Genomic DNA, 15,698 nt, shown 5'->3' on the forward strand with positions numbered 1-15,698 from the left:
GAAACATAAATTAGATCAGTATTTTTTAAGTGCCCACAATCATACAAATGGCGTGGTCTTCAAGCTAGAATACCCTGTGTTATGAGAACCAGGTAATGAATATCTGGAGACACAACTCAGAACACCCAGAACCGGGCCAATTTAGGAAACGAAGTTTACTAAATTGGCCGACCGAGAATCTTACCCGGAATCTCATTAAGACAAAGCGACACACCCAGTACTACGCTGCAAAGATCGTCAAAATTTTTAAAAGTTACACTTCATCGTACCAGCTGTTAAACATAATCCTTCTCCATAAGGGGAGTTTTGCCAGTAGTTGCCATGCTTGGCAGGCGGGTTGACAACCGCAATTAGGCTTATAGTGATGTTTTCAGAGGGACGTTGCTGCCCATCCCTCTATCATTAAGTTTCCTTAGTCACCTATTACGATATCCACGGAAAAGTAAAGGATGACCTATTTTAAGCCGGGACCTCACGGCAGAAGTTAACTCCGCAAAAAAAGTTGCACATACAATGTCTTTTCAGATTAATAGAACGTAACTTTTTTATGTAATAAACATCATTAAAGCAAACCCCATAATTTTCCAGGTGGTGCCATCATCTCCTTGGCCAGCGACAGCACAGCTAGCCCAACTGACCGCCAGCGCGCGGTCACCCCCACCCCAAGACCCTGATGCACCCCTCAATCTGAGCAAGCAGCGGTCACCATCACCCGCGCAGGCGTCCATCATGCTGCCCCGGTTCGTGCCATACCCTCCTATGGACGAGAACCCTCAGTATAGCATGCAGAAGGAAGAAGATTATAATGCCGCTTGCAATAGTAAGTATTTATATTATTAACTAGCATCCCGTCCCGATTTCGCTTTTTTTTTAATAAAATACAGCCCATATTACTCGCTAATAATGTATCTTTCTATAGGTGAAAGGATTTTTAAAATCGGTTAAATATTTTTTGAAATTATCCATTACAAACAAAAAATCTTTCCTATTTATTTTCAAATGACTTCCGAAGGGAATTGTCGATTCGTCTAAATTTTTTTGCCAATATCTTACGTATATGTTCGTCACACCTGAACTGAATTTTTACCAATCTATTCATAATCAATAGTAATTTTGTGGCAATTGAAGTTGCCATTTTTCTTTATAAAGCAAAAAAACTGCTTATTACGAAATAAAACATACTTGTTAATGATGATGATGTATTTATAAAATATCTCGTCATTCATGTTTGTGTATATGTGTACATGATTGCAGTCTATAAGCAAAATGTATGCAGTTATCACTATATCAATGACATATACTTTACTCTCCTATTCTGTATATCAATGACACAAGTATGGTTTGATCCCCAAAAAATCAACTGTAATTATGTCTCTTTTATAAAAACACAGGGGAAAAGATTGTTATAACAGGCCCATTCTCATACTCTACCAGGTCGACTTCCACGTAGTTCCGTCTGGAAACTATCGTGGTTCATTCTTGTCGAATTCATCACGATGGGCCAACAGACCTGCTTTCTTTCTCACTTATTCGTGTTATCACTCACTGGTGCCCCGCCAGAAAATACCGATAACACAGTCGCAGTTACCATTCTTTTTTTGTTTAAAAAAATACTATAAAAAATAATCTAGGTATTGTATAGTCTTTGATTTTAGTACATGAATAGTGGATGTGTATGTAGAACATTTTGAAAATCGTCTTCATACGAATGCGTACAAATGTTTTCATATTTTCTCGCGTTAAATTATAGAATTAGCCGTATATTTTAACATAATTATTCACCTACCTATAGAAATTAATACTTATATTAAATTAAAGCAGGTAATTAATTATATTCCTTGTATATAAATAAATCAGGAATGTCACGAAATGTAATACCGTGTTTAATGCAGCGTTACATCGAGATAACAAAAATAACATCGAGAGATATTAGTATTTAAATAATGTAAATACGAACTACAGATTCAGGTGATACTGCCGACCCACTTGGCAATGGGAATTAGATATATGTTTTCAAAATCTTGGGTTTACATGATTTTTAATTCAGTGATTGTAGAGATAGAGATAAACTAACGAACGAGGAAGTCCTAAAAAGAGTGAACGAGAAGAGAACATTGGTTGAAATAATAGAGAATAGAAGAGGCAAAATGCTGGGCCACCTTATACGACATGACGATTTTTTTAAGAGTATAGTAGAAGGAAAGATAGAAGGCAAAAGAGGAAGAGGAAGACCGAGGAATAACTACATGGGACAGATAAAGGAAACACTAGGCGTCATGTCGTATAGGGAGATAAAGGATATGGCCTGGGATAGAGCTGGCTGGAGGAAGATGCATGAATTAAGTGCACCGACAAGAGGAAACTCTTAAATGAAAAGAAGAATTGTAGAATATCATAGTTTGCAAACATATACTAAGCCAAATGTATGAAACGATACAATCTGTGGCTGCTATGAATAGATACATCGTGTAGATTTTATATCTAATGTCTTAAGAAACTTCAGAGCCGGCATACAATATGCATGTATAAGACCAAAACGGACGACTAAAAGGAATATTAAAAATCGTTATCACTCGCTTTAAAGCTTATTGGGTGCATTATATTATTTCGAACTTCACACTATTATAGTTGTATATAATAACAAGATCTAATTACTAATTATTCTAATACAAATTTTTACTCGCGACATTGTCTGCGTGTTTAAGATATTGTGGTTAACCGGGTTAAAAAGTAGTCTATGCCCTTTTCTATCAGATCCATGTCTATACCAATTTCATGGTAATTGGTGGAGCTGTTAAAGCATCAAAAAGTAACAAACAAACTTACTTTCACTTTTGTAATATTAGTGACCGAGTTGTAATGTGAATGAAAAATAGCTTATATCCTTAGATTACATAAATAGAGCATCGAACGTCAAAAATGTGTCATAATTTAGTCAGTTAAAGGGGCATTAGGCTGATTAAAATTTGACACTTTTTTTATAATCAAATACGTGTAATTTTTTCAGTATTGCAAATAATATATATATATATATATATATATATATATATATATATATATATATATATATATATATATATATATATATATATATATATATATACGTTTTGTTTACGAATTAATATATTTGTATCAATTAAAATAGCAGCCACTTTCAATGCTTTAAAAACAAAAGCAAATTTTATGTCTATACTCATAAATAAATCAAAGTAATTAGTAAAGATAAGGCTCACTATGAATAATTATTTTCATCCTGTTATTTCAAAAATATTCGTAAAAATGTTGTATGTGTTTTATTTAAATCTAATCTCATAATTTTTCTCTTATACTGAGTAATAAATGTACCGACTAAACCGTCTTTCAAAAAAAGCGTTAACGCACACTTTTTATTTTTATCCGAGCAGTACTTTATATTATTCTCAATTTCGTGTATAATATAGTATATGTCATATATGTGTAAGTATATTTGTTATTTATATATATCTATTCGTTTATATATGTAATTTTAGTATGTATGTATATCAATAATTAGTAGTACCGCATTCGAGTATTCTGACACTTCCCTATGGTTGACTGGGAGAGAATGCTTTTAGCATTAAGTCCGCCATGTACACATATTTGTACTAATGAATAAATAAATAAATAAATAAATAAATAAATAAATAATAAATATACATTATGGTAACCCTATTCTCGCGTACGGGTTAAAAAAGTTGACCTGCAGAATTGAAGCATTTGTATGGAAACGCTCTATCTATATAATCTAAACCTATATCCTTCTCCAACCTAAATAGTGCGTATATCTTTCGTGACGATAGTAGAGATTAAGAGTGCGAAAAAAATTCTTTGATTAAAACATTCGTCAACGAAAACTGTACCTATCATAAAAACCTAGTTGCCCAATGACACACTTAGAAACGTATGACTACGTGAATCAGATAATAGTGACGATAAGATGGCGTCACACGCACGCAAAAGATCCAAAAATATGGCGCGGCTGCGCGATCGGATCATTTATTAGCCATACAACCGGTGAAGACATAACCCCGTCAAATTTAAAATTGCTTGCGGCGTTTGTTTGTGTGATTTATACGTCGCTCGACACCCTTTGATCGTAATGAATGGGGGGTCTTAAAAAATCAAGGGTCATTGGTTCTTAATTTGAAATCATTTATCAGATGCCGTTTAAAAAGTTCAGCTATTTGTTGTCTAATACTGAACGTAAGCTTACTCCATAAATCCGTGCATTCCAACGCACACCTAGGTTTATACAACAATCAAACTCGGAAGTCTTTACATTTGAACTTATCACCCCATCATCGTCATGTGTACATGTTTTCTACTAAATAACCCTTCTTTGATCTTTACTACTGACGCATTGTCACTACTTCGGTCATTTTGATCAATTTGCAGACATTCACGATTCCGATTCAATCAATGAAACTCAAACCAGAATAATAGAAAATTGTTAATTATTAATAAAGGAATATTTACTAAAAGAATAATAATAATCATCATCATCATGCCAGCCCTTAACTGTCCACTGCAGAATATAGGTCTCCCCCATAAGGGAGATTTTGTCAGTGGTTGCCACGCTTGGCAGGCGGATTGGCAACCGCAGTTAGGGTTTTGGTGATGTTTTAAGAGGGGCGCTGTAATTAATCCTTGGACCATTACGTTTCTTAGTCACCAGTTACAACGTCCATGAGAAAGGGAAGAGTGACCTATTCTGTGCCGGAACCACACGGAAAAATTTAAGAGATATGCTACATAAATTACAAACCACAGTGTGAATATGACGTGCAGTGTACATAGTCATTCGCAATAGCACATTATTCGTGCAATCATAGATGTTCACGCGAATCATATAACACGTTACACCTTAATCACAGTTTAATATCACAGAATCCACGCATTGCGAAATTCGTGAACGAAAATAAACAAGGAATCGGCTTAGATAAATAGGCGGTTACGTCGAGAAATGCTGAAATGAAGAAATGTGCCGTATCGCCGCCAAACATTTTGATGTTTCGCATTTAATTGCTAAATATAATTAATACGTTATACACCGTAAAACAGTTATACTCCAGTAAATACTGTGCTCGATTTAGGACACTGTCGCTTGATATTTTGATATGTTTCCAGCTGGTGCATTGAGAACTTTGTGTTTCATTCAACACTCACTGTCGAATATTATGCCGTTTTCTAATCTCTATTGACATAAATGTATAATTGTAAAATCCACCTTTGTTGTAAAAAGCAACAATTGAGTATCTTGGCCATTCTTCTCAGCTAAGATTGCATTTTGAATGGACAGTAGAATCTTAAAAAATAATTATTCAAAACTGATTGTGATTAGGTCTACATGATTTTTTTTTTATTTTCTTACATTTAACTTATACAGTTAAAACAAAATATGTCAAGCATTTACATTACACAATTCCCCAAAGATTAGGATATACTTAGGTATATCATACATTCAATAATTATTAAGTTTCTTTCAGCAGTCAGATAAAAATGTAAAAGACTTAATAAGGCTCAGTAAGAAAGAATAGAATTTTGTCAGGATACAACTACCAAAATTTTTGAACATAAACCTAGATACATGACATAAAGAAACCCTTACTTGTTTTTACCGAAGTCGCTTATATAAATATACATATTTATATTTGAAAGAAACTGCTCGTTTCATAATTTTGCAGCTCATTTACCGATCTGAATTTATTAAAAAATAATATCTATTAATTTATTCTATTATAATATATTACTTATTAAGATAACAAATGAAAATAGAGTCAAAAATATGTTAGTTAGAACTGCATACAGGAGGAGTCATGAACTAAAGTCAATATGACAAGTATACCTATGGTTCTCCAAATAGTTGGCTCACACCCAAACTAAAATGGTTACAAAATCGCAAGTGTCGTTGCGTTTCCTTTAAAACAAGAAAATTAAATGAAATGCAAAATAGATGGCGCTCGAGACGCAAACTTCCGTTCCCCTTCCTTGGTACAGTGATGTACAATAGTATTTATTGAAATTAGTTTCTAAGTATGGCAATTGATTGTTATTTTTATTTATTAAATGTAGAGCGATAATTTAAAATCTGTTAGAGACCAATAATAATAATTTAAAGTTTATTCCACAAACAAAAAATACAGATACTTTAATCAATCGCAATTATAAATGCCCTATCTTATGTAAACCTTATCGATTGAAAAAAGTATTATCAAAATCTGTGCAGAATCAACTAAAACATTGCGTAACATACACATAAGAATATAAACGGAATATACAAATAAAAAAGGATAAATCGTAGTAATTTATTGTTTTAAATAAAGATTATTATTATTATTATTTAAAAAAAAACCCCTCTTTAAATAGTATAAAACAAATTCCCTCCCTGCGAATGTTTCTTTCTGCGCTTACTTCTACTAATTATAGAAAACTACGAATACGGGTTACAATGTCATTTTCCAATAAACATTAGGTTGCTTTTATAAATCGACATATTAAGAGTTAAAGAGATTCATTATTCTAACCTAGTTTTAACAATCATCACAATTTCTCATCGAACGATACCAAAGATCTGATTTTGGATCGAGTATCGCGCGCGAATCAACCGCGCCGTAGGATGTTATAAATTATCTAACAGCGTGTCAAATTAATTCGAGGAATGCACAAGCTTTGAGTGCTGGATGTTTCCGTACGGGCGGGCTTATTAATTGTACGGACACTTGGTACCAAATCCGTCAAGTAAAATGCTAAGCGGACGCTGCCAATATTTGACCCACATATTTCTGTTGGCCGGTGGGGGGTGTCTTTACGCGCGTAACCCGACAGTTGCATAATCGCGCCTTTTCATCGGTGTAAACGATCTTTAACTGCACTCCATGCTATTTGTATCGTGCTAATAAAATTTGATTTAGTTGCGTTTGGTCATTATGTATGCGAGAGCGGTATTGACAATTTATTTTCATTGCAAATGTTTATAACCGCCGCTAGTGTGATTAAACTTTTACTCGCATATTTCGATATAAACCTACTAATGTATTAGGTGCATAACTAGTTACATTAGTTACTTACAATGTTTTAGTCATTTAATGTATTGCAACGGTATAAGATATTCTGTGCTATAGATTTTATGTTCGTGGTGTAAAAGTAGTAAATATCTAACAATTTACTAATTAAATCATCACCATCTTTTCAGTCGTTATCTGTCAACTATTGAATGTAGGCTTTTTCCATAGATTGTCATATGGAACGGCACCACCTTAAGCCACCTGTACCCATTACTGAATATTTCCTCTTAAATAAATTAAATATTCTATCAAAATAATACTCTATATAAATGGAACGAAGAGTATCTAAACTAAATACTTTTATGATTTACTGTACCTATTGTGAACTCTTAACGGACCTTCATTACCGATTATGATATTACCACAGTATAAAAAATAACCAGTAGCCAAAGCTTCTAACATGTCTCGAAAGATTTCTTTGATTGTAATATTACTTATTATTATTAGCTACATCCCACGGCCTTGCCTTCGTGAATTAGGACGAGAAATCTTCGGTTTCAATCTAGAATATTTATCATTCGTGTAACTGTAGCAGTTTAAATGTAATTAAGAAGTAAATATTCAAACATATTTATAAACTTTCACATATAAGTATTTAAAACACTTATATACCTGGGCATGTGAGTGTTATATACTGTATTCGCTGTTTATATTGTAACCACAAGTATTTTAAATAACATCATATAATCTCGGTAACATTTATTTTATTTATTTTTTATCTCGCGTTAATCTCTAAACTCGAGTTCAAATCAAAACAAACAAGCAGGAAAATGTTTTGATCTTAAAAAAACTGTTTTGTTATGGAAAGTTTGCCATCGCCTCGCTTTATCTCCGCTCTAGAACATCAACGGTTGACAAGACAAAAATTACGACAGCTGTTAAACTACATTTGGACATTCCGAAAATTTTTATGTATACTTTAATTATAATCTATTCTAATGAATTCATCACCATAAAAATGCCTTTACCGCTTTCGTTAAATAGGTTATTCCGATCCTAACACCTGTCGAATACTAAAGAATTTTCTAAGCGATTGTACTTATTGGCGAAATAATAAAAAAAAATGGAATGTGATTCTTGATTCAATTGTTTGCTTTGCGTAAGTTTTTATTTTTTATTCTTACTAATAACAAAAAATTAACAAAGGTTTAACCTTTCTTCGTTCTACTATTAAGTAGGTGGTGTCTAAGTATCTTTTTATTCAAATTATATAATTTACACTACAAATGTAGTCTAATTAAGGACCCATTATACAATTTATATCGGACTTCATTCTAGTATTTTTCCTTAGCCAACATCATAGTTTCTTAATCTCTGTTTAACGATTGTTTTATGGTTCGTATTCTCTGCTTGAGATAATTTATAGCTCAGCTTACTACGGCTTCCGATTAAGTTCTCCGGTTTAGACACCTACCCAAAATTATTATACGATGTTAAAATTTCATAAATGATTTTACGGTGCTTAACTTTATTATGTGGAAATACAAAAAAAGAACGGGATTTATAGTGTAGACACCGAACATGGACATATGTATGTTTAATATTTATAGAAACATATTAAAAATATATATATGATCGTAAAAATGTTGAAGAAAGTACAATGACACAAGAATTTTCTAAACTTACATTGATTTATTTCGTATAGACCAGCTAATTGTGAATATATTAATTATAATTTTAAGACTTTTTCTATATGATGTAGCGATTTATTATGGTCTCCCACCTTCGAATGGGTTCGATCCCCGAAAGTACACTGTATATCAATGTGCACCTATTTCCATTTTTATTGGTCTGTACGTTTTTGTATGTAGATACCGATCCAGATACTATGTATTTTTTCTCTAATACCTATGGTACAAGCTTAGGTATCTATTTTTATTATTATTTAACTAATATAATACAGTTGTAACTAGGCAACGTCTAGTTACAACTAGTACATGAAAGATATTTAAGAAAAAATACTAGTAATATTAAGGGGCTTAATAAGACCAATAGATGCCGAAAAATTTTTTTTAAATTTTGTATGTATGTCTTTATGTCTATTCCGGCATCATGCAAAAACTACTGCGCCAAATTGGCCACAGCTTTCGCAGTTGTCTAACTTAAAAACTAGTGTACACTTTTATCTTGATATGCCAACTAGAAGCAGCCTATTTTATTGTTTACCCTACTTCTGAAATTCGTGCTTAAGAAATAGCGGGCAAAAAGCTAATGGCTAATATAATCGGATTTGTAGCATAGAAAAAATATCTTTTCATTTATTGTATATAGGCTCTTCAGAATCCTCAGAGCTCCTAATAACATTGTTTTATCAGTATTTAAAAAAATACATTTTATTATTTTCCAGCATCATCATGGGGTCAATCACCGCCCGAAGAAACGGAAAAGGCGAAACTGGTGCGTCAGCCGAAGAGGGACGAAGCAGGGAAGCCACATATCAAAAGACCCATGAATGCGTTCATGGTGTGGGCAAAAGATGAACGCAGGAAGATCCTAAAGGCATGCCCTGATATGCATAACTCCAACATATCCAAGATACTCGGCGCAAGGTGGAAGGCGATGTCTAATGCTGAAAAGCAACCGTACTATGAAGAACAGTCGAGGCTGTCTAAACTTCACATGGAGAAACATCCTGATTACAGGTTAGATGTCTATCATTTCCCATAAATAAATAATAAATGTCATATCAATCACCTGGCTCTTAAGATAGGATAACACAAGAGTAAGTAACAGATATGTGGAAGGATTGTCAGCACTAGAACTAGTGGTACCAGTTATTTAAACTGGTACAACTAGTATTTACTTTAGTTTTGCATTTTTGACCTCCTAAGCAAGTAATTATTTCTTTCCAGGTACCTATATGAATGATTAATAATTCTACTATTCGTTAATTTCAGGTACCGACCGAGACCGAAAAGAACATGTATAGTCGATGGCAAGAAAATGCGGATATCAGAATATAAGAATCTGATGCGCTCGCGCAGACAAGAGATGCGGCAACTATGGTGCCGAGACGGTGGGAGCGAATTAGGCTTTCTTCCTCTCTCTTCACCCGGCCCATCGAATTCTTCACCACCTCCGAACGGAGGAAACTACATGAACCCAACGTTTTCGCCTCCTTTATCCCCAGGGGAGGATGATTGAGGTACGGCGCGCGGCTGGCCGTACCCGCACGCCGCGCCCCTGTCTCTTCCCCCTACACACCACCCTTGGTAAACCCCTCCAGGAGTTTGATCCCCAAAGTAACTACCAACAGTAGTAGTACAACGACCGGTTACTATTCAAAACTGAACCTTGTAATCATTGAACTTTCAAGTTATAACTAGATATTTCTCGTGTGAGACATAAAGACTTTAGCTTAGTTAATAAACTCTATAAGTACATCACTTAATTTGTGATTATAAGTAACTATAGTTTAAGCGAATCATGTCTTTGGATGCCAGTGTCTCAATTGGATCTCTCGTATAATATACAAATAACTATTGTTATGAGATTATTCCATTAGTGAATTAAGACTAATAACGACATTTATCAGGTATAAATAAATATAAATCAGGTGGTTCGAGTGACTTGCTTTTTTATTATTATTTTTTTTTTTACTCAATGAGTACAAACATTATGGATTGCAAACTCAAGTTACAGATTCTTAGATAATTTCGAAAATACCTACGAGGGGAGGATGATAAGTTTGCGTTCTCAGGTGCTTAATGACTGAAGAGTATAGTTTTATATTTTTTTTTATTTTTTAATATAATCCCCCTCAAAGGAAATACACATTTTATATTATGAATACAAAGCCTTTATGCCTTTGAAAGAATATTCTTTGGGTGTCTCCTCGAAATGGTTTTCTACAGCCGCTTTCATCTCGCTATCGTCCGAAAATCATCGTCCTCGTAACTCCTTTTATAAATTTAAAAAAAAAGAAGAAAAGTCACTAGGAGTCAGGTCTGGATTATAGGGTGGATGATGATTTTTTATGAATCCCGTATCTTTTAAGGCAACTCTTGCAACACGAGCGGTGCGAACGGGCGCGTTGTCTTGCAAAAATAGCATTCCGCGCGCTAACTGGCCACGTCTCTTCTGTACAACTGCCTCACGTGCCTGACCAAGTAAATTAGCGTAGTACTGTCCGTTCATTGTAGTCCCTTTAGCTAACTAATCAATTACTGTAATTCTCTTGCTATCCCAGAAAATGGTAGCCATAATCTTTGAACCCGACTTTTACATTTTAAATTTCTTTGGTGCCATTTCTCCCTTTTTTCCATTGCATCGATTCTTGTTTAGACTCTGGATTATACTGGCGAATCCAGGTTTCATCAACGGTGACAATGCAGTTACACATTTCGTCATAATCACTCTAACACAGTTCTACAAAATTTTACAGCTTTCCAATCGGCGCTGCTTGTCGGATGGTGTGAGCATTCGCGGTAGCCAACGCAATCCATGCAAAATAATTTGTGTGCTTCTACTATCATAGATAGTAACGAAAAATAATAAGTAGGTACTTTTATTTTTGATCAGTGAGTGATGATAATATCCATATATATATATAGTCGAGTCCATTTTTTCACCATTGCATATGAAGTTGCATAATCCTGGCGAAAAAGTTTGTTTTGGTGTATTTCCTTTTCTAACAAGGAATTTATTTACAGCGCGGTGCTCTAATTTGCGAGAATTTCCAGTTTCTGACATGGTGTTGTTGATTGTTCCAGGGATTGAGTGTTAGCGAATTAAATAAAAAAATAGGGTATTATTTATACTTACAGGGAGTCACGGAACTAGTATTATCAGTAGTGAAACGATGAGTCATCGCTAAGTACCTTAGGTCGCAAACTTATCAGCCGCCCCTCGTATGTCTGATATTTTAGTTTTATTATTCTTCAATACATATTGGATAATTGAAGATTATTAAAGGTATGTTTGTAAATTTTACTTCAAATAATATCTAGGTAGTAACTGCTCGAATTACACTTGATTGTGTATGAACCTATGAAACCATTTTATAAAAGGCGAAAGGGCATAGGTAGTTAATTGTGATTATCATTACTCTATGTAATGAACTATAAAATTATGGGTCCTTAAAAATGACGGCACTAAAAACTCTATTATTAATAGGAGATTGTGCCAAAGTCATAAAAACCAACAACTTAGGAAAAAAATGTGTATATATAATATTTCAACAAATCCAGAAGCACGTAACTGTTTTATATTAAGTTTTTTTGTAAATATATTATATTCCCTTTGTAGATAAACAATATGGACTTTGGCTAAAGGTTAGTCTAAGATCATTGCTTAGAACTATATTAGTTGTTAAATGGAAGTACTATTTGACTTTTGAGTGGCCATGTATAAATAGTAGTTAATTAATCAATATACTTAATAATTGTAGAAGCTCTAGGCCTTAAGCGACTAAAATGTATCAAACCAAAAATTTGAAGCGAAAGGCTTGAAAATTTTATGTGTTTTGAACACATCTGTTTATACCAAGTGAGATCTTAAAGCATAATGATTGTAATAAAATACTCATAGATTAGATGACATTGGTAATATATGTCTGTAATAGTTATAAAACTACAGATGACATTGTATATTTTACATCAAAAAGCCATTAATATTTTGGACATTTTCTTCTGTCCATATTTGATCTGATTATGTAACTAAATATTCATATTATGAAATTAAAAATTGATGTTAAAAGTATGGTAGTTTACATCGTTTCTTGCATTAAACCCCATCACTATTTCGGACATTTCCTCCTGTCCATATCCGACTTAATTATACAATTAAATATTGATATTATAAAATTAAAAATTGGTGTTAAAAGTATGGTTTGAGTCTAAAATTGTTGGTCAATTCTGATAAGTCAATTGTTTGATGCGCAATGAATTTTTTTTTTATACACAAATACATATATGAACCCACCGATGCGTTGTGGGATTATATATTAAAGAACATAATATACTATAATAAACAAAATGTTCGCTTTATCGAATCGTGCAATTTTATATAGTAGCTAATAAGTAAATCAGTAGTCGGTACAAGCATAATATTTACGTAAATAGGTCAACAAATTGTATAGAAAACTTACATCGTATGAAAAACGTATGTTCGTTGCCATTTTTTTTTTTTAATTTTGTTATTTATTTTTCTAATTATAAAACTTGTTTTGTTTTATTTCACTCTTTTTAAGCGTATGCCAGTAAAACGTGAACTGTATGTAGAGTTAGTTTAAGGTTCGTAAATATAATATCATGTGTATGTGAACTTTAATGTTTGTCATATTAAGTAGTGTGTACCTATTATTCTTAATAAATGTGTAAGGGTTTAGACAGTGACGTTAAATTATTTATTTTTATGTTGAATTCCTGTAAATATGCGATATTTTGATGTAAAAGTTAGCAATTGTGGTTATTTTATTTAATGAAGGGACACTTAGTAATTGTCTTCTTAAATATTATAGATCTCCATTATAATTTTTTTATTTATTCAAGGCGATTCAATTCGACGATGGATCGCATAAAATTACAAGTTTACATTGGGTTAGTTATTGACACTGCTCGAAACGAGTTCTTAATTGCCATTGTATGAAATTAAGTGTGAAGTACTATCGCGTCAGTAGATTCAAATAATTTTGAATTAAGAAATATCAACTCCTGCTGACAATTCCACGTAAACAGTACGACACAGTAGCGCCATTACTGACTCCAGTAACTGACCCAATATAAAGCTACCTATCCACACCTTGCCATATAGTATGTTCTTATTATCTACATCACTTAGAAAACAATTACTTATTGAAAATGTACTTAATGGTTACAAATTGTTATTTTTTATGATGTTTACTATTTTTGTGAACGGATCTGAACTGTTAATTCTCCACTTGTACTACCAGTATGATTTAGCATTCGAAAATTATTCAAATGTATAAGTAGATAGAGTTTAGGTTTTATTACCTAGTGTAAACCAGGACACATTATTTAAAAATTGTGCCAAAACCCAAAAGTAATTAAAAAATAAACATTAAAAATATACTATTCAGTTTCATTTCTGATTGGTGCCTAATTGAATTACCTAATCATGACATTTGCATCTAGTTTCACCAATAATCTATCATCATTATCATAACTGCCTTCTTTACACTGCTGAATAGCTGCTAGGTTATAATGTACCATCCTTGAGGGAGGCACACCCCACTGAGGGCCCTAGGAGGTGTGCGCACGTACCCGTGCGCCTCCTGAGACGGTAGGATGGGAAGGGCATTCCCCATCCTAAACACGAGAGGTGGCCTGCCCTACAACATCTACAGGGCGGGCCGTCGCGTCGGGCTCCGGTCGTCTTCAACTCGGGAGCCCGGGGACCCGACATATGCGCCTCGAGGTACGTCGTGAGGTTTTAGTGGGTAAAAATCCCACACAACCCCTCTGCCTTCCCTCCGGCAGTTGGGAAGGTCTTTGGAAGATTTCCTCACGTTAAAAAAAAAAAGGTTATAATGTACCATATCAAGTCGACTTTCGCGTGAAAATCACAGTGCTTGTTTCTTGTCAAATTCTTCGCGATAGGCCAACTCGCGTCGTTCCATCCCCATCTATCTTCTCTTATTAGTGCCTCGCCCGCATATACCGATAGCCGCCTGCCAAGTGTGACAACTACGGACAAAACCACCCAGTAGTGGGAGGTCTTTGTTCACCAGTGGACAATTAACGGCTGATATGACAATGATGATTGCAAAAACAATACCCAATCTGCACTTTATTCACAGCTTGCATTGTGTATAGTTTTAATAAATATATTAAATTTAAAAATTATTTCTTATTATTAAGACAAAAAAGGTAATATACATAATGTATTAACGAGTTAAAATGAATGCTGATAATATTATATTTAACTTTAAGCTGTTAAGTATACCAGAAAGAGAATACAAAAGTCGTTTGCTTGAGCACCTCTGTCTCATGGGTTTCTACCGTGCAGCAGTTGTGGTTGCATGGCTATTTTGGTTTGAAGGGTGGTATATGGCAGTGATTTTACAGGGTAAAGAGGAATAACACTTGAGTCCTCAAGAATGGCAACACCCCCATGCATCATGCATTGCCTTGATGCATGGGCGAAACAGTATACTCTGTTATGTCCATGGTACTGCTCATCTGGTTACCACTTTCCATCAGGTGGACCGTCAGCTTGTTTGTCATTCTAAGTTGCATAAAGAAAAATCAAAATCTTACTATTATTATATGATATTCAGCAAATATGTTTTATACCAAGGGTGGCCAACAGGTCGATAACGATCGACCTGTCGATCGCGACTATTAGTCCAGTCGATCGTGGCAAGACAAGAAATATAATATTTTCCTAACCTAGCAGAAGATGTTCAGACGCAATGCTCACACTAATATAAATAAATAGTTACTAAAAATAATTTATTGGTAGATCGCATAGGGTTTCGTCAGTAAACAGTAGATCTTGGGTCTAGTCAAGTCGACCACCCGTTTTATACTTATCTCTATGTATGATCGAAGCCATCAAATAATAGGATTATTTCTTGCATTACTTTATTCATGATTATAATACATATAGTTTTATACACACTTTAAGTACTAAAACAAATTATATATTTAACAT

General features: G+C 33.8%; 1 protein-coding gene across 3 annotated transcripts in view; it reads left to right on the forward strand.

The window, feature by feature from the left end:
• LOC113512018 (transcription factor SOX-5) overlaps nt 1–14,113 on the forward strand; it is a 388,866-nt gene extending 374,753 nt beyond the window's left edge. For all 3 annotated transcript variants that reach the window (XM_031909143.2, XM_026895768.3, XM_052893688.1), the window contains 3 exons: nt 589–820; nt 9,430–9,724; nt 9,980–14,113. In XM_031909143.2, the coding sequence (XP_031765003.2) occupies nt 589–820; nt 9,430–9,724; nt 9,980–10,226 (774 nt within the window). In that variant the 3' untranslated portion in view covers nt 10,227–14,113. The remainder of the gene's footprint in view (nt 1–588; nt 821–9,429; nt 9,725–9,979) is intronic.
• Nucleotides 14,114–15,698: the final 1,585 nt, after the last annotated feature.

The sequence above is a fragment of the Galleria mellonella genome, unplaced genomic scaffold (genome assembly GCF_026898425.1).
Source record: "Galleria mellonella isolate WM207_F2 unplaced genomic scaffold, CSIRO_AGI_GalMel_v1 utg184, whole genome shotgun sequence".
Lineage (NCBI taxonomy): Eukaryota > Metazoa > Arthropoda > Insecta > Lepidoptera > Pyralidae > Galleria > Galleria mellonella.